Here is a 19,192-nt window from a genome sequence, read left to right as displayed (position 1 = left end):
TCAAGGGGTGGGGAAGAAAAAAGAAATCAAAAAAAAGGAGAAAAAAGAAGAAAATTGTAGAGAACGAGACTTTTTTGACCAAGTGGTGGTAATAATAAATAAAAGGAAAAGAAAGAGAGAAAAACGATTATTTATTATTTATTTATTATTATTATTTTATTTTTTCTTTGTTATTCTGTTCTGTACTGTCGTGAGAGTGTCTTTCTTTATATATATATATATATTTCCTTTCTTATTTAGTAGTTCTCAAAGTCTATCATTATCATTAAAAAAAAAAAAAAAGCTGCTGATTTTTTCTGATTCACGTGTCTTTGAAGAAAAAGAATAATAATAATATAAAAAAGAGACTTGTTACTTTAATGTGCAAGCTAGTGTTATTAATCTTACTTGCTTTCCTGTGGAGTTTTTTCTTTTTCCTTTCTTCTTTTCTCTTTTCGCGGGATTAAGTGCGCAGAAGAAGGTAAGTGTGATAGCAAAATCAACGGAGCACTACTTCGTCGGTTGAAAGGGGATAGAGGAGGGGGATATACGGAACGAACGAAGAAGCAGCGGAGGAAGAAGAAGAAGAAAAGGAATATAAGCATACTCCGTACCTTCTTCTTTTTTTTCTTTTCTTTATATATATATATATATATATATAATTTTTTTTTCTGAGAGGTTGTGACTCCACTATTCCGTGTTGTTAATATTTATTTATAGTGTTTGAAATGTCACTGGATGGCGTTGTGGCTTCTCTGCCGTACCACCACTGGTGTGTGAATGTGGCTTTATTGTCTTTCCGCGGTGAGGCGTGGGCTCTAACGTGTGGGAAAGGAGGAAACTGCAGTGAAGGCTCTGCGGAGAGTGTGGATAAGAAGGAAAAGGCAGAGGAAGTGAAGAATGGAGGAAAGGAAGAAAACGGGATTGAATTACATATTTGCGATGATGAATTTAAAAATCATGCGAATAAGATTGAAAAATTAAATTCCATGCCGGAATTTTATGATGTTGTACAGAAATGTAATGATAATACGACATTGATAAAAAATATTAAAAACGTTGAATTCGTCATGGAAACGCCTACATTACCTTCTATCAATGCAGTAATCGAAGATGATGAGATGTCTGTAAATAATAAAACCCCTGTACGTTATAAACTACACGAACCTTTAGATCCATTAATGAAAGATGTCTTAACCCCCGCCGTTTCCGCCGTTGTGGAGGAATGTCTGAATGCAATTGTGTTAGTGTATGGAGCCACACAAGAAATGAAGCAGTTGGGTGTTGTTGGCACCCCAGAGGAGTGTGGATTATTACCGTATGGGATCTGCATGGTGATGAACCGCTGTGCAGAGAGACGGGAACGGCACTACAGCAGCACCTCCTGGTCTCTCGCCCCACCCACCGCACCGGAGATCTCAACAGGCACGAAATCCACAGATGGTAATAATAATAGTAGTAATAATAATAATAGTAGTAGTGGTTCATCTTCTTGTGGGAGTCATCGCTTTGTACGTGCAGAGGCCTCCTTTATTGCGTTTGATGCACTTAATATTGTGGATCTTATCGATTTAAATAACCAGAGTGTGGAATTGGCACTGCGCCCCGGTGGGGACTCCACACAAAGCACAAGAGATGATCATCAGGATGTAGACAGTAAAGAAGAACCGCCGCAAGATGAAAAGAAAAAAACAACAACAACAAGTGTAATATCAGATGCGTATGTCTGTCATGCACGGACTTTACCAGCAGAACACGCTAGTCATGCCTTGGAGGCACTTGATATTGGATTAGACAACTTTACTCGGGCTGCAGAGATTGGATTATTACAATCTCAGGCGGGAACCTCTTTACTTTATTCTCTCACACTCTTCACAGATGATTGTCATTCCGCAACATTCCATCTCATGTGTTTTGCAGAAGATGCGGTTTTGCAGAATTGGCTCGTTTCCTCCGCATTAACTTTTAGCCAAACTGTACCTGATGTAGATGAATTAAACTCCACAAATATGCAAAATGTATCGTTACCACCACCACCACCAAAACCACCACAACCACCTACACTTCATCATAAGGCTGCGGCTTTGTTAGTTCCACTTCTTTCTTGTGGGAATATATTTGCTTCTGTACTCATCTGTGCATATAATTCAATTACAGCCATACGGCGATTAACGAGAGATTTATCATTTGCGTTAGCGGGATCTCATATGATAACAGCCCCATACGTGACCCCTCTCATCTCCCGGCGTTCTCAACAACCATTGCCAGAGGGATGGGAAGAGAGTTTTACATACGATGGAAGAAGATATTATATTGAAAAATCAACCAAACAAGCTACATGGGAAAACCCACGTATTGATAAAAAAGAGGAACTTGTAAATGGAGTCACTCTTAACAATGAAAAGAATGGAATTCAGCAAAGTAATATATTAAATTCCGTTCGGGATCAGGAACCAGCCCGTGTACAGATGAGTAGTGAGGATGAGTTATACCTTGAAGAAGGATTACGACGAGCATGCAGAGGGACTTCACGGCTTGGGGAAACTTCTCATGTGGATCCTCCCTACACTATTGTAGTGATTGATGTACAGGAGGAAAAACACGTTTTACTCGGGCCGGCAGCTTCAAAGAAAAAGTCTGCAGAGATAACGGCTCCCGTACCAGTGACAACACCAGAGATGTTACTATACCAACCTCCTCTTGTACCCATCTCAATTGCTGCGGTTAATAGGAAAACAAAACAAAAATTTAGGAGTGATAGTCCTATTTCTCCAGATGATGAAGATGATGATGATGAATATGAAGATAATGATAATAATAATGGTTGTGATGACTTGAAGGAAGATGGTGATGGATTAAAAAATGGTAATGTGAATGAAGTGGATTATTTTTCATCTCAACCTGCAGTCTATGATGTAGCAGATCTCACCGGATTCAATGAAGGTGATGATGATGATGAGGAGGAGGAGGATTTCGATTTGGAGGAGGGAAAAGCCATTCCATGCAATACAGAGAATACCACAACCGATACGGTTCGTTTTTATGCGAATGTAATGAATGGGGAAAACAAAATGGGTAGTAGTATTACCAGCGTTTGCGGTGGTAATGTTAGTAGTACGAGTACGACTAGTGGTGATAGTAGTGATAGTGATAGTAGCAACAATAACAATAGTAATAGTAATGGTAGTAATAGTGGTGGTGATGATGATCAGGGTAAGCAAACCACCAATACTAATAATAATACTACTACTACTACTAATACGGCTACTAATACGACTACTTGTGTTAATAATACTAATACTAATAATAGTAATAATAATACTAATAATAGTACTACTGCTACTACTGCTACTGCTGCTGTTGTTGCTGCGGCAACGCCCCAAGTATCTGTATCGCTGGAACTGCAGGAATTGGAATCTCTCACGGATGAGTTCACACGTTTTTACCGCGAGTCCTGCGAGACGAAACGGAAATTGCAGCAAGTCGAATTGGAACTGGGGCGTGAACGGGAGGAAAACGCCAAACTGCGGGAACAACTCGCAGCGTTGAAAGGAACTATACAGGAATAAAAGGTGGTGTGAGCAGAGAGAAAGAGAGAGAGAGAGAGGGAGAGCAATAATGTTGATAAGATCTTCTTTTATGAATAGTGAAGATGATAGTGATGATGATGAGAGGGTCAATGAGACCAATGGAGAGAGAGAAAGAGAGAGAGAGAGAGAGAGGGAGAGAGAGAGAGAGGGAGAGAGAGAGAGGGATGATTAACCTAATAATGAGGAAAGAGAAAGAAAGAAAGAGAGAAAGAGCGGAGCATTGAGAAAGAGATGAATTACACATTTATTATTATTATTATTATTATTATTATTATTATTATTATTATTATTATTATTATTATTATTACTATTATTTACTATGATTACTTTTATTGATGAGTTAAAGAAAATACAGGATATATTGAAGGTATTTATTGCAGCAATCATCAAGTTGCAGGCCTTTAAAAAATAATGTTCATGTTGAGGCTTTGCCTCTCAAACAATTTTTTTTTTCTTTTTTTTTGGTTTCTTTTTTTTTTATTTATTATATTTATTATCTATTTATATTCATATTCCCACTTTAGATATCATACTTTGGTGAAAATAATAATAAGAAGAGGAGTAAAGGAGAGAAAGAAAAGGATGTGGAGACTCATTTCATTTCTTCCTCTCCACTTCTCTATTCCAATCTCTCTCTATTTCTCTCTCTATTTGCGTTGGGGTCATTTACAGAAATAAATGAGAGAAGAAAAGAAAAGAAAAAAGAAAAAAAAAACAGAGATATCATCTATTTATGATACTAAAGTGTGGAATAAAAGGAAACAATAATTGATATCTGAAAGAAAAAGAAAAAAAAAGAAAAAGAAAAGAAAAAGAAACTACAAAACGAAACAAACAACAAAAAAAAAAAAAATAAAAAAAAGATATTATATTTATTAAATGATTATGATTATGATTATGATGATAATAACCTGCCAGCCTGCGCTTCTTGAGAATAATAACTACAGAGATGCGTGTATCATTTGCTCTTTTTTTTTTTTTTATTATTTTCTTTTCTGTTCTTTCTTGTTGTGATGATGATGATGATCTTTTTACGGTGAGTTTACTTGCTAGCCGGCAACTTCATCAGACAAGTACGTATATGATCAGAAAATATGAGAAATAATTAAATAAATAAATAAAAAGAAAAAAAAAAGAAAAGAAAATGTATGCATGTGATCTATGGAGGGGAAAAAAAAAGGAAGGGTTAAAAACTGTCTGTGATAGTCGCAACGTTTTTTTTGTTCTTGCTAATATTTTCTCTCTCTTTTTTTTTTTCTATACTGACAAATACACATACATATATATATATATATATATATATATATATTTGCTCGTCTACTTTATATTGGCAAGTACGTCAGGAAAAAAGGGAAGAAGATAACTACACGGAATACAGAAGAGAATGAAAATTAAATAAAAAAAACAAAAAAAGCAAAAAAAAAAAAAACGAGTATGCGTTTATGTTTTTCTTTTTGACCCATTTCATTATTTTACTAAATATTTTTTTTTGTTTTTTTTTGTTTTTATATTTATTTCCTTATATCATATAAATATAAATATGCATGATTATTATTTATCTATATAGGCAAACAAGCATTTGTTTCGTGTGCAAAGAATCTTTATATATGCGAAGCCCACACACCGTAGTAATGGATGGAGAGGGTTTGAAAAGAAGGAAAAAGGAAGCTTAACTCTTATCTGTGTAAATGAAATCAATAATTAAAGAGAAGGGGAGAGAGAGAAGAACACAGAGATGTTACCATAAAACAAAAAAGAAAAAGATTGGGGATACACAACTCTATTAATATATATATATATATATATATATATATATATATGGATTTATATATAAATATATTACCAACAAAGAAATTGAGCAGTGTCTTCTCCTGGGAGGAGTCAGTAAAAACAAACAAACAAAAAAGAGCAGTATAATGAGGCTAAAAAGGGGGAGAGTCTTATATATATATATATATATATATATATATAACTGATCGATAGGGAGGGAAGGAAGAAGGAAAAGAAAAGTAAAAAAAAGGAATGAATAAACTTTACAAAATTCGATCTTTGACTGATTTCATTCCCTTTTTTCTTTTCTTTTTCTTCTTTTTTTTTTTAAAGATTATTCTGATGTGTTTACGTGCAATTGCTTTTGTTGTTGCTATTCACTCCAATACGAGAGAGAGAGAGATGGGAGAGTATTGTATTTAAGAAGAAGGGGACAAAGAGGGGTGGCAACAGATGTACCCTCAACCGCTTTCAAAGTGAAAATTACTGGAAATAAAATAAAAAAGAATATATATATATATATATATATATATATATATATATATGCCCAAACCTGTTTTTTTTTCTTTTTTTTTCTTCTCTTTTTTTTACTCTTGAATAGATGTGTTTGCTGATTTCTTCAAGAGGTGTTGACTTTCTTGTCCTTGCAAGGATGATGTTAGTGAGTGAATCTTTTTTTTTTTTTCTTCTTTTCCGTGTGTTAATACTCTTTTTTTTTGTTTTCTCTCTCCCTTTACAGTTTTCTCATTATGAAAGTATCTATTATTCGTTGGAGTTCTTTTTTCTTTGTTTGGTTGTTTTCCGCTATATTTTATCAAACTGAACTGCTCCCTCTATACACAAGAAGCAAACTGTCAAGACGAAAACTCTTGGCATTTCCTTGTATCTCTTACCGATGTGATGGGAAGACTTTTCTTTGTTTTTCTTCTCTGTTTTTAAGCTTCGTGGAGACGAACACGCAACGTTAGGAATATATGTATATACATATATATATATGTATATCAACAAAGAAGCTTATTTTTTTTTTATCTCTTTTCTTTTTCTCCCCCATTTTGTTTCTTTGTCTCTCTCTCTCTCATTTTCACTTTCTCATCCTCTCTTTTGCTGTTATTCCGGGGGTGATGAAGGGTTATTTTCTTGGACGTGTATGCAAATGAAAATTCCCTTGAGATCCCTTTTATCTTTATATTGCCGAATTACTTGTTTTTTTTTTTTTTCTATTCATCTTCTAATTTCATATTTTTTTTTCTTTTTCTACTGTTTTTTTTTATCTTATGGGTTATATGTTAAATAATACGAAAATATCTCTTTCTCTCCTTCTTTTTCTCCATGCTGGTCTTCATAGATACATACATATATACTTATATATAGATAGATAGATAGAGAGGCACAGAGAAAACAAAGAAAAAACAACAGCAACAAAAAAGGAAAAAAAAAGGCCGGCTTCTATGGTTTCACTACATGCATTGCAAGATTTATCGCTTTTCTGGTCTGGCAATCGCAAAAAACCACCGATAAAATACACACCAAATCTTCTTAAACTCCCAGAGCACATTGTATCCAAGTATGTACCCATGTGTATGGATCAGGAAACAGAAGTATGGCTAAAGTCTTCCTCTAATACGAGCGTTCTTAAACTTCTGGTGGCGGACTTATTGTGCAGTGTGTGTTCCCGCACAACCGCTAATGGAATTGTCGGTCGCGGTGGGATGTTTGTGCTGAGCACCCAGCAAGTGACACGGCTGCTATTAGGCAATAATAGTAGTAGCCCTCCTAATAATAATAATAATAATAATAATAATAATAATAATAATAATAATAATAATAATAATAATAATAATAATAACAGGGCTGTGTTTGATTCGCTGCTTGACATTGGGGCCGGGGACGGTGGAGTGACTGCCCGCCTGCAGCCGCTTTTCCGCCACGTGTCGGCGACGGAGTGCTCGAGTGCGATGCGCTGGCGGCTCTGGCGGCGTGGCTACGAAGTTCTCCCGGCGGAGAATCCATTTCAGCACAGCGACGGCACTCGTCGATCTTACGATGTCATTTCGTGCCTGAACGTGTTGGATCGGGCCGACAGGCCGCTGGGTTTACTGCACGCCATTCGGGATTCACTCAAGCCGGACGGTCTTCTTCTTCTCGCGGTTGTGCTGCCGTGGTGTCCGTTTGTGGAGTATGGGAATAGACAACTCCCACCATCTGAGAAGTTGCCGATGGAGGGAGGAGAGTGTTGCCGCGGTGCGAGTTTCGAAGACTCTCTTCAGCGGCTTGTGGATAATGTTCTTATCCCGTGCGGGTTTGAGCTTGAGCGGTGGTGTAAAGTGCCGTATCTTTGCGAGGGTAATTTGCAAATGGAGTATGCAGTTCTCAGTGATGCGGTGTTTGTGCTTAAAAAGAGTGAAGGGAAATCTTTAGATACATCAGGCAAAGAGAATGGAGAAACGGAGTGAACTTTTCATTTTCTGCGTGTTTTTTTTTTCTCTTTTTTTTTGTATTTCATATTTTATCTTTTTGTTTTTTGCTTCCCAATTAGTTAGTTTTTTTTTTTTTTTGTGTTTTCTATAGCACATTCGTGTTTTAAATCCTCTCGGAAATAATAATAATAACAGTAATAAAAAAATAATAATAATTATTATAGATATTTGATATACTTATAATCATCAATATTATACTGAGTTCTCCCTCAATCCCTATTTATTTATTTATATCTTCTTACTTTATTTACTATTTTATTATCATGTATATTTGAATATACACTTCTCTTTCATCAGATAAAAAGGAAAGAAAGGAAAAAAAAAAAAAAAGATATCTAAAAATGAGTGAACCACCCCGTTTACAGGGACGTATGCCTTCCCAACAGCATGAAATGCCTCCAATGCCGCCCGGCTTTAAATTACCACCGGGTGTAGGAATGGCGCCAATGCCGCCGGGAATGAAGCGGCCACCCGGTGGGATTCCAATGCCTCCCAACATGCCGGGCGGGGCCCCACTACCACCGCCAACAGCCCATCATCATCACCAACATCAACACCAACAGCATCAATATCAACATCAACAACATCATCAGCACCAGTACCAGCATCATGATCATCATTACCATCATCAACAACAACAACAAATGCAGGGTGGAGCCCCTCCAGCACCAATACCTGGAAGCTACTATCCAACCCCACCATCCCATCTCGCTCAACGATCGGTAGATGGTAGAGAAGAAAAGTATCCACAACCTCCCGGTATGCTACAAGGTGGAAATGATATGTACTCATCAAGAAATGATCGCCGGATGATGATGCCGCCCGGTCCAGATGCACGAGGATATATGCCATCAGCAGCCGCACCCCCTTATCATCATGGGCATTATGGACCACCAATGGGTCATGATAGTGACCGTCGAGGAGGGGCATCTCATCATAGAAGTCGTCGGGATGATGAGGTACGTCAACCAACGAATACGGTCTGGGTAGGAAATCTTGATCCATATGAACATACAGAAGAGGTTTTGAGACAAGAATTTCGTGAATTTGGTAAGGTCATTCGTATTGCAAAAGTTCCTGAACAAAGTTACTGTTTTGTGCATTTTCGACATGTTGAGGAGGCGCGTAATGCTGTGGAGACACTCAGTGCAAGAGGAACACTTGGTAGGGCAAGATTTAACTATGGGAAAATGTTTGAATATTCACAGGATGAAATGGATGTACCTCATGAGAATAATAATCATCGACCACCACGTAGAGGACGTGAGGAAGAACGACAAGAAAATGAAGAGAGAAGACGTCGTCCACGTCGTGAAGAAGAACGTATGGAACCTACAAATGTTTTATGGATAGGTGATCTTCCTCCTACAGTTTCAAGTGAAGAACTTAATGAGAATTTTAAGGTATTTGGAAATATTACAACTATTTCTCGTCTAGATAATAGGAATATGGCTTTTATTCATTTTGAAAACGTTGAGAGTTGTACACAGGCTTTAGATTTAATGCGTGGTCAAACTATTGGAGGAGCACGAGTTGTATTAAATTATGGCCGTGCACAACGTAGTCCAGCTGTGGGAGAAGGAGGAGGAAATACTGATGGTATTCCCCCTAATGAAACCCCTACAAATGTTGTATATCTTGGTCAATTTGCATCTGATGTAACAGAAGAAGATATTGAAGAATTATTTGAACCATTTGAAGGTTTTATTAACTGCAAATTTATTCAATCTAGTGGTATTGCTTTTGGACATTTTGATACTATTGATCATGCTCGGGATGCTCGTATAGCACTTAACAATGCCCTTTTAAAAGGTGCCCCAGTTCGTATTAGCTTTGGAAAGAGTAATCATACAATGACAATGGCAGATCGAATGCGACGTGGAAGACACATTCCACTTGGAGCCGATACTGCAAATACCGCAGCTTCGGTTGGAGGCATGGGAGGAGCCATTTCTCCACTGCCAGCGGGATCTACACTTGCTAGTACGGGAGGAGCCCTGGTGGCGGGCCCTGGAATTGCGTCTACGGCCGATAATGGAGCGATGGTGGCATTACCGGCAATGGGAGTGATGGTGGGAACAGCGGCAGTTCCGCAGGCTCCAACGTATTTCACTAGAGAACGTCCTGTGCCGGAAATGACATTAGAGGCTCGTCTACAGTCACTTTTAGGTTCCACATATAATTGTTGTGGAGAGGCAGAGAAATCACTAAGTCCTAGTGTAATTCAAACAATATGTGATCTTATTGATGATTGTGTGGATGAAGAAAGTGAAAAACGATTAGATGAGGCAATATTTTTATATACTCCTCTTAATGCGGCTCATGTTTTCGGTATTTTGGCGAAACGTATGTATGATTACTTCAATGATGATCCTTATAAAAAACTTTATATCTTATATGCTGCTACTCGTGTATTACTTGGGGCAAAGACAGATTATTTATTTTTTACAAAGGCCTCTATTAATGCATATCTCATGACTCTTTTCGTTGCGAGTGAAGGACAGACTCCGGCTGGAAATGATATGATTACATCTATTATAGAAAATGTACGTCGACATACTTTTATTGAACGTCAAAAATTAGATGCAGACTTTATTGAGATCTTCCGAGAACAACTTGATGAGATTCTTAAACGGGTTAAGGTGGATCAAGACTTAGTTTCACTTTTGTCAAAGAAGAGAAGAAAATGAGGAACTAGTAGCAAATAAAAAAAAAAAAAAAAAGGGAATGAAGTATGAGAAAAATACTGAATAAATTAATTATATAAAGAAATAGAAAATAATAATAAATAATAAATAATAGTAATAAATAGAGCCACGCATTAGGATAATAGTGATGGTGTAGCTTATTAATTTTTTTTTTTTTTTTTGTCTCTCTGCTTGATGCAGCGTCATTATGTGTTCAATAAATCTTGTGTTTTTTTTTTTTTTCTTTTTTCTGATAAATTGATTAAAGAGGGATTGAGGAGGGTGGGTGGTGGTTTCCCCGCTAAATACATATGAGGATAGTGTATACAGCATGCGGGAAAGCTAGTCATTATCAGACTCAGGACCCTACAGATAGAAAGAGAGAAAACAAAAAACGAAAAAAAAAAACAATATAGATTTGGCACCACGATTCCAGAATGAAAATAACATATTTAAAGTTAGAAACACATTCTTTGTGATCACTCATTTATTTTTTTTCTTTCTTCTTCCTGTTTGCTCTCTCTCTTCTGTTGTTTTTTTTCCACCTTTTCCCTATAGCTGTTGATGGGGTATGTACGTGTGAAAGCATTGTGAAGTTGCTTCACCTTCCCTCATCTTTATTTTTCTATATTTGAAGTAAGAGGAGGTGGGAGATTGATCCTCCCATGTTTATTTTTTTTTTTTATTTGGGTTTATACATACCAAATTTAGTCTAAAAAAAGAAGTTCAAATAAATAAAAAAAAAACTAAATAAATATAAAAATAAATAAATAAATAATTAAATCGGTTTTATTTGCTTGTTTCGAAATGACAATTTCCATTCACTTTCCTTCAGTTTCTGTTTCTGTTGCACTCTTCTACTGTTTCCCACGCTCTTGGATGTATTTTAGACTATGCATCAGATGTATGCAAGTATGGAACTCCTTTGGCCTTTCACAGTGGCACAATATAAAGGCGGCGCACACCTGCACTTCCCTTTTCTTGCTGTATCTATTATTGCTCTCCTGTTTCTAGTCTCTAACACTACTACTACAATTACTGTTACTATTACTACTGTTGCTGTTACTACTACTAGTGTTGGTCCAGGTAATAATGGTTCTCCGGATCTTTTCTTTTCTTCTTTTTGGTCTTTTTCTCGTCATATCAATATCTCTTTTTGTTTTTATTCTTCATTTTTTTCCCTTTTTTTGCAGGCGAAAAGAAAAAAAAAGAAGAAAAATGCTTTAGAGATAAATTAGTATCTGACCCGTATATAAAGAAGCCTCTTTTTCTCTTTTGCAGTGCTCTGGTAGATGGGGTCCAGTTCCATCATGGTCACGTACCAGAGAGAGAGAGAGAGGTGTGGCTTGGTTAACTCATTAAACAGAAATAAGTAAAACAAATAGAAACAAACAAATAAATAAACAAAAGAATTGTGATATTATCTTACATGGTTTTTTTTTTTTTTTGATTTTGCTCGACGAATGGGTTTGTTGCCGTTTTTTTTTTTTTTCTTCTTCTGCATTTCTTGCGGAATTAATAGGGGTTTGAGGAAGGAATATTCTAATATTTTGAAGAGCTCATTCAATCCATCCTTTTTCACCCCATTCGGGGTGTTGAAGGTTGGTTAAAAGGGGGCTTTCAACACTTCCTTTTCGCCATTATTGATTTAAAAATATAACGGGTAGTAGGGAGAAAATAGAAAAAGTACTAAATATTTTCTTCTTTCCCTCTCTTCTTCCCCCTCTTCTTCCCTCTTCCTCTTCCTCTTCCTCTTCTTTTTAAAGGTAAAATCATATATGTAGATTATTTGAGCACACATGTAATATTGTTAGTTGTTCTCTTTGGTAATGGATATTATTCTTTTATTTTTCCTTTTTATTATTATTTTTTTTTTGTCTCTGTACGTGTTTATGTGTGTCTGTGTGTGTACGTGGGGGTGGGTTAATAAGTGTTTGATCTAAAAACAAAACAAAACCACTACCAACCACCACCGACATAAACAAACCATAATAAGAACCCATAAACTAGCAGCAGTAGTAATAGTAGTAATAGTCGTCCATTCCAGCCCCTTCCCCATGCATTCCGGTGGATTATCTCTTCCCGGTCTTCTCTGCGGACTTCTTCTTCTTCTTTCACTCCTCCTCGCGGGTGGGGCGGTGGGGGGCCAGGCCGCGATGCCGAGAGGGATGCCCATCCCAATGCCCATCCGCCTCGAGGCCGCCCTCGCCCAGTCCTTCACCACCAGCATCGTCTCGAGCCGCTACGGTGTTTTCAGCGCCACTCTCGACCTCCGCGCCTCGCCAAACTTCCCAGAACGTCTGCACGGCGAATTGATTCCCGCAGGATATCAACAACTTAAACGCCCAGAGCAGATACCACTTGAGCATTTCAATCACGCACGCAACGCACCACTCCCACCCTCCTCCGCCGCCTCGTTAGCAGCACTATTAGCAGAAGCGAAGAAAATATCACAGTCAAATTCTGAGGCATCCTCCGAGACTGCTGCAAAGGAAGGTCCCCACCCATCACTGCTCTCTCTGGAAGTACGACTTGATTTTTCCGGTTCCACCGCAGGGACCGTCTCATTCACAACACTTCCCCCCACAGACAAGCGTCACAGCATTGAGAATGAGAATAATAATGAGGAAGAGGAGGATGAGGAGAAACCACCGACTGCCCAAGCTACTTTTGCCTTTCGTGGGGAATCCAGTTCGATGGCGTCATCAACACTCAGTGATATCCCTCCCATGGTGCGTGTTGCCACAGGTGAGGTAGTAACAAATGAAGGAGCAAAGGGTACATTTACATTCAGACTCTTCTCAGAGCACGAGTTTTCCCTCACACTTCAGCTACCTGAGGGAAAGGAGGGAGTTGTAGATCACATTTGGGTCCATGGATACGCCACGCCCAATGAAGCCCTTTTTCAACGCAAGACTGTAAACGAACAACCATGGTGGTACACTTGGGCATTTGCAAGTATTGGAATTCTCGTCTTTTCTATGCAACTTTTAACAGCCTACGTGGATGCAAAGCGTGAAAACAATTTACGGATGCAGCAAAGGATGATAGATGCAGAAACAAAGGCCAAAAAACTTAAGTAAAAAATATAAAACAGAGGCGTCATTTCACACATGAGTACGTCCTCCCCAAGAAAAAGGAGATATAAAACTATTCTTTGGATAGGTAACGACAAAAAACAAAAAAATTATTCGTCCTACGTTTATTTAAAATTATCTCTTTCTCTCTTTTTCTTTGTCTTTGACATGGAAAGGATACCATGTGGTTTGTTCCGCTGCATTGGGAATATCCCCTCTATTCTTGCAACGGTTTATTACTATAAGTTTTTTTTTATTTTTAAATAAAGAAAAACGAAAAAAAAAAAAAAAAAAAATACGCAGACATCTAAGCTCTTTTTTATGGAGAGGTGAAACATGTCTTAGTGACACGTCGGCAGATCTATTCCCACCATACATAACGCAAAGTGGGGTTCTGAGTATTTGCCAGACTACGAGTCTCACTACATGTTGAGGACCAAGGAGATGATAGGAATTATAACAAAAAAAAGGAAAACAAAAAAAAAATAACAGAATGAGAAGGAAAACCATATGTGTATTTATATTTGTATATATGTATATATTTTTTTTTTGTTCTCTTTTTATTTATAGTCTTTTCTTTCTCTACCCTTCTTGTTTTTTTTTTTCTTCTTTAAAGTGAAGCAGAACGAATTGGCTGTTGGTAGCACATTAGCTTCGCAGGAGCCACGTAAAACGGCGAGGGAGAGAGAGAGAGAGAAAGGTAAAGAGAGAAAAGTGGTGGTGTATGAGTAAGTACGATACGTTTTAAGAAACTGATTCTGTTTAAATTATAAACTCTTTTCACAGCCATGGCCATTTCTCTTGCCTCATATCCTGCTGCTGTTACTTCCTTAGATGAAGTAGAAGGAAGAGCCATCATTGTGTTGGTGGTGGGAGAACTATTTACGTATTTGTGCCGAGCTGGTGAGGCTCGTCCCTTTCTTGAAGAGACAGCCATACCGGAAGATGTCTTGGGATGTACGGCTTCTGCAGCTTCAACGTCAACTACAACAAAATCTCTCTCTAAGCAAGAGGCAGCCTCACGTCTTATTTCAAAACTACGAGAACATGTACTTGATAGAAATATCATTATGGTTTTTCCTATTCATTATTCACAGGAATATCGAGAAAAATTATTATTATTTATGTTTGAGAAACTTCAAGTGCGAACAATTATTGCCGTGTCTGATTTAGTGGCTGATGCATTTGCATTAGGGCTTCGAGAATCACTGGTTTTACACGCTTCTTTCTCAAAACTTAGTATTGGACGAGTGGAGGCTGGAGTGACGGTAAAGCACACATCATCTACTGCTGGTTCTCTTTCCAAACTTGTGAAACTCACCACAAGTAATGGAAACGGCGACCAGAGTGGGGATAGTAAAGAGTTGAAGACAGAAGGAATGAAAAGTACAGAAAATGGTGATACTAGTGGGTTTACTAATACTAATACTAATACTACTAATATTAGCCGTACTGTAGGTGTTGGTGGGGATGAGACATTATCCCTACGAAGTTTCTCAGGAAAGACGGTTAATTTGTTAGATGAGGTATACCGTGAATCGCTTCTTTCTTTCTTTGGCGATGAGGTTTATCAAGCTGTGATGGCATTGCGGGGAATGCAACAAGGCCCATATAATGGCATTCGAGTGAAACGAGGACGTACAGAGGAGAAGTATGAAGAAAAAGAAAAAGAAAAAAAAGAAAATAAAGAGGTTGGAAAAGAGAATAGTGAGAACGCTGTACTTGCAACTACTAGTAAATATAAAAGACAAGGTGTATTGGGACGTCTTATTTCCTCTATTACAGATGGTGAACCATTACCGGTGATTATAGCAGGTGAGGCGTTAAATGTCGCTCCACTACTACGTGATTTCCTTGAGGAAACTATACGTTTACGTAGTAATACACACAAGAGAGATAATGATTCTTCATCTTTATCTTCTTCCTCAGAGGAGAGTGAGGACACTATTAAGTCAAGCAGAAGTAGCCGTGATAGTGGTGGCCGTAGTAGTAGCCGTAGCAGTAGTAGTAGTGAGAGTAGTAGTAGTGATAATGATAGTAGTGATTCATCATCATCATCATCATCATCATCTTCTTCCTCTACGTCTGCTTGTGGTTTATTAAAACTTCAGCCATTGCCTCTACCAGAGTTTTCTTGGTTGTTGCCTGTTGTTGGCGGTTCGTTGGTAGCGCAGCTCTCGTTGGCAGAATTGAGTAAATTACGCATCTCAAGAGGAGATGCAATTTCGTCTAAGGGTTCTATCATACATTGGAGATCTGTGGTGTAATAAAGAATGGACCTCTGTCTATTCACTCTCTATCCTTTTTTTTTAAAAAAAAAGGAAAGAAGAAAAAAAAGAAAATACTCACTCCCCTGTTTGGGTGACCAAAATAATTATTATTATCTGTAATATATATGTGATAGTTACGATATGAACTTGAAACATGAATTGTCATAAATAAAAAAAAAAAAAATAAATTAATTAAGAGTGGATAGTATTGCATGTAAATATATATACGATCAAGTCTCATCTGTATTTTTTTTTTTTTATTACTTTGTCGTTGTTTCTCCATCTTTTTTCTTTTTTCTCCTTTTGACCTTTTCTTCTTTTAAAAAAGAGCAGAAACTACTATACGTGTGTATATTATTATTATTATTATTATTATTATTATTATTATTATTATTATTATTATTATTATTATTATTATTATTATTATCAATTGGTATTGGTTTATGCTATTTCGAAGATGGGCAGGAAGTGTTCTCTTTAACCGCCACCGCAGCCGTCGTGGTTCTGTACGTGCACTGGAGGAATTGAGAAAAATGGCCATATTGGAAGCCGCGGCTGACAAACCCACATATGAACGCGCTGTTGGGAATTCCTCCTCCTCTTCTTCTTCTCTTTCTTCTTCCCTAATATCATCAACGATATCATCATCATCGAGAGGAAATACGGCTGCTTTACAGTCGTTGGAGGAGGCGGTGGAGGCGACACGTGTTCGTCTCTCCACCACTGGAGGCCGCAGCGGCAGTGTTGTTACTTTCACTTCTTCATCTTCTTCATCTTCTGCATTGCGGGCGAACTCACTGAGTCACTTCATGTCGGAGTGTCGACGACTGCGACGGGAAATTGGTGAGGCACGTGAGGCTCAAAATCGTCGTTTTCTTCGCGAATCCCTTCGTACGTTTTGGACGGAAAACGCGGATGCGGCGCTTACGTGTTGTGCGTTGCTGCGCGGGAGGGACTTTGGGTTTGTTGCCGGCTTTGGACTCGTGGATGATGACTTGCATGTTGGATTTGCATCTCTGCAGCTGGCCCTGCATTGTGTTATGCAGGAGAAGAGTACCTGTTCCTGTATGGATATGATGCTTTCTCTACACTACATGGCACGGGAACTGGATTATCTCGAGAAGAGAGGAAGAAAGGGAAATACTCTGCGAGAATCTAATAAACATCCATGGAAACAACAAGGACAAGAGAGAGAAGAAGATGCCATGAAGAATAAGAAGAAGGAGTCAAAAGAGTGTATTAACAAAACTGGGAATGAGGATGGTTTTTCTTATGTAAATCCAGGGACAATGGAAATAACTTTAGAAGAGTTTTTAAAATTTAGACGAGTACTTACTACACTTGGTATGGAACGTATTCATTTCTTCTTTCTTGAACGTGGAACTTCTGGACGAGTATTGGGATCTGCAGAAGATGCTCTGCATGCACTTGAGTTTTTAGCACTTGTGAAGGTTCGTGATGCGGATGAAACTGCACGTGTTCTTGTTGAAGACAGAGGAGAACGTTTGTGTAGTTCTGGTAATCAGTATATCGTAACATCTCTTTTTCGGCATATATCTAATAACTACAGAGAACTGAAATTTACCTCTATTGTTCATACCTTTCGGCTTTTACGTGTATTTCTTCCTATATTATGTCCACCTCCACCAGAGGAAAGATCATGTGAAGATCCCACCAATCTTATCTCGAGATCTAAACCCATGATGAATAGTGTACATACATTTAACTCTGGGGCCGCACAGTTTATGCATGGGAGTCGTGAATCTCGAGAGTGGAAGACACAGCGGGAAACAGTAGATCGTATTTTATGGAAATTATGTGTGGGAATGCAGCGAAAAGATTCTTTTTTTGTGAATCCATTTCATTTTGTGCAAATCATGGCAACACTCTCACGTATTCCACCACACCTACTCTCTCGCGTACCACGACCCAAACGTCAAACCCTTCGAGGTTTTGAAACTCTTCTAACAGGAAACCTCTCAGAATCATCATTATCAGCAACAACAACAACAACAACAACAACAACAATAGAGGAAGAAGAAGAAGAAGAAGAGAGAAAAGAAGGCGGGAGATCAAACTCTATAGATGGAAGGACTCCACAGATAACGGAAGAAGTGTGGGAGTATATGGTAGCCAAGGCTTGTATCTTTATTCCAAGTCTTACATCAGCTCAACGACGTCGTGTTTGTTCTGGTCTGAGAATAGCCATTCTTTCACGTGAAAACTGTTTTGCCCGCAACTCGCAGGAAAGTGGGAAGGAGACTTCTTCACTCTCTCCTGCAGAGAAACTTCTTTTGCCGATGGTGCATGAGTTGTGCCAATACCCGGAGGATTATCAAGTGGCGATGCTCAATCGTTTGCCAGGGAAACAGGACTAGTAACAGAGCCCAACCGAATGAAAGTGAATGGAGGAAAGAAAAAAAAAAAGAAAATAAAATAAATAGAGTTGTTTGTTTATTTGTTTGCTTAAAACTAAATTACATGATAAAACCTTGATATCAATTTCTTTTTCTTCTTTTCTTCTTTTTTTTTTATTTTTAAAAACGGGGGTGAAATATAGACATATAATAGAATCACTCTCTTTTTTATTTTGTAGAAGGGGAAAAAGAGAAATTACAAAAGATAATCGTGATAAAATGATTCGCCGTATTAGTACTTCTGTAGTCTCACGTCGGCAGACATCACTCTCCATCATTCCAACGATGAATCCTTCTGCTGTTCGTGAGTTCCACAATCTTGGCAGTCTTGCGGCTTCTATGCTCATGTGTGTTGGATGTGTGTTGTGCTTTGGATCGTGGGCAAACAACTTTTGTAATGTGCGAAAGTACGGCCGTTGGAGATTTCGAAATACGATTGATGATGTTATTATGGTCTCGGATTTTAAAACGGCACGATATATAGGTGGATTCATCGGTTTCTTGTTTTACTGGTTTATTGTAGGTCCAAAGAAGTACATGTATGATAGTAATCTTGCTGATATTCCAGGCAATACCCGTATTGGGCCATTTTAAATTTTTTAGAAAGAGGAGAAAAAAAAGAGAGAGAAAAAAGATGTGTTTATTTCTATTTGGACTCTGTATAGGAGAGTGGGTGTGTGGGGGAGTGTGGGAGTGGGTAAAAGGATAGGAAAATGGGAAATAGAAATAAATGGGGATAGAGTAGGGGGAAAAAAGTAGTATTTATTTATTTATTTTATTTTATTTATTCTGGTTTTAGCTTATTTTCTAATTGCATCGTATGTGTTGACTAGTAGAGAAATAGTCTTGTGTAGGCTGTGCCCTCCAGCAATAGTTGCAATAGTATTGAAGTGTCATTTATTTTTCTTCTTGCTCATTTATATTT

The 19,192-nt window shown here is 37.8% G+C and overlaps 8 protein-coding genes across 8 annotated transcripts; all 8 read left to right on the top strand.

Annotated features, from left to right (window-relative positions):
- Positions 1 to 707: 707 nt before the first annotated feature.
- Positions 708 to 3,548, top strand: TM35_000073870 (uncharacterized protein; the record flags this gene model as incomplete). Its single annotated transcript, XM_029023833.1, has 1 exon — positions 708 to 3,548. The coding sequence occupies one exon, from the start codon at positions 708 to 710 to the stop codon at positions 3,546 to 3,548; it is 2,841 nt and encodes a 946-aa protein (XP_028885029.1).
- A 3,239-nt stretch (positions 3,549 to 6,787) lies between these two features.
- On the top strand, positions 6,788 to 7,792 carry TM35_000073860 (DREV methyltransferase; the record flags this gene model as incomplete). The annotated part of the gene is made up of 1 exon (XM_029023832.1): positions 6,788 to 7,792. One exon carries the CDS (start codon positions 6,788 to 6,790, stop codon positions 7,790 to 7,792), a length of 1,005 nt encoding a protein of 334 aa, XP_028885028.1.
- A 365-nt stretch (positions 7,793 to 8,157) lies between these two features.
- Positions 8,158 to 10,506, top strand: TM35_000073850 (RNA-binding protein; the record flags this gene model as incomplete). Its single annotated transcript, XM_029023831.1, has 1 exon — positions 8,158 to 10,506. One exon carries the CDS (start codon positions 8,158 to 8,160, stop codon positions 10,504 to 10,506), a length of 2,349 nt encoding a protein of 782 aa, XP_028885027.1.
- An 890-nt stretch (positions 10,507 to 11,396) lies between these two features.
- On the top strand, positions 11,397 to 11,741 carry TM35_000073840 (uncharacterized protein; the record flags this gene model as incomplete). The annotated part of the gene is made up of 1 exon (XM_029023830.1): positions 11,397 to 11,741. One exon carries the CDS (start codon positions 11,397 to 11,399, stop codon positions 11,739 to 11,741), a length of 345 nt encoding a protein of 114 aa, XP_028885026.1.
- An 819-nt stretch (positions 11,742 to 12,560) lies between these two features.
- Positions 12,561 to 13,586, top strand: TM35_000073830 (uncharacterized protein; the record flags this gene model as incomplete). The annotated part of the gene is made up of 1 exon (XM_029023829.1): positions 12,561 to 13,586. The coding sequence occupies one exon, from the start codon at positions 12,561 to 12,563 to the stop codon at positions 13,584 to 13,586; it is 1,026 nt and encodes a 341-aa protein (XP_028885025.1).
- Positions 13,587 to 14,704: 1,118 nt separating this feature from the next.
- On the top strand, positions 14,705 to 15,847 carry TM35_000073820 (uncharacterized protein; the record flags this gene model as incomplete). Its single annotated transcript, XM_029023828.1, has 1 exon — positions 14,705 to 15,847. The coding sequence occupies one exon, from the start codon at positions 14,705 to 14,707 to the stop codon at positions 15,845 to 15,847; it is 1,143 nt and encodes a 380-aa protein (XP_028885024.1).
- Positions 15,848 to 16,293: 446 nt separating this feature from the next.
- On the top strand, positions 16,294 to 18,228 carry TM35_000073810 (uncharacterized protein; the record flags this gene model as incomplete). The annotated part of the gene is made up of 1 exon (XM_029023827.1): positions 16,294 to 18,228. The coding sequence occupies one exon, from the start codon at positions 16,294 to 16,296 to the stop codon at positions 18,226 to 18,228; it is 1,935 nt and encodes a 644-aa protein (XP_028885023.1).
- A 258-nt stretch (positions 18,229 to 18,486) lies between these two features.
- TM35_000073800 (uncharacterized protein) lies at positions 18,487 to 18,861 on the top strand (the record flags this gene model as incomplete). Its single annotated transcript, XM_029023826.1, has 1 exon — positions 18,487 to 18,861. The coding sequence occupies one exon, from the start codon at positions 18,487 to 18,489 to the stop codon at positions 18,859 to 18,861; it is 375 nt and encodes a 124-aa protein (XP_028885022.1).
- Between the last annotated feature and the right edge of the window lie 331 nt (positions 18,862 to 19,192).

This window comes from Trypanosoma theileri (assembly GCF_002087225.1).
Source record: "Trypanosoma theileri isolate Edinburgh chromosome Unknown TM35_Tth_7_V1, whole genome shotgun sequence".
In the NCBI taxonomy this organism is placed as follows: Eukaryota; Euglenozoa; class Kinetoplastea; order Trypanosomatida; family Trypanosomatidae; genus Trypanosoma; species Trypanosoma theileri.
The sequence above is the reverse complement of the archived record's forward strand: the minus strand, read 5'-3'. Positions and strand labels throughout refer to the sequence as shown.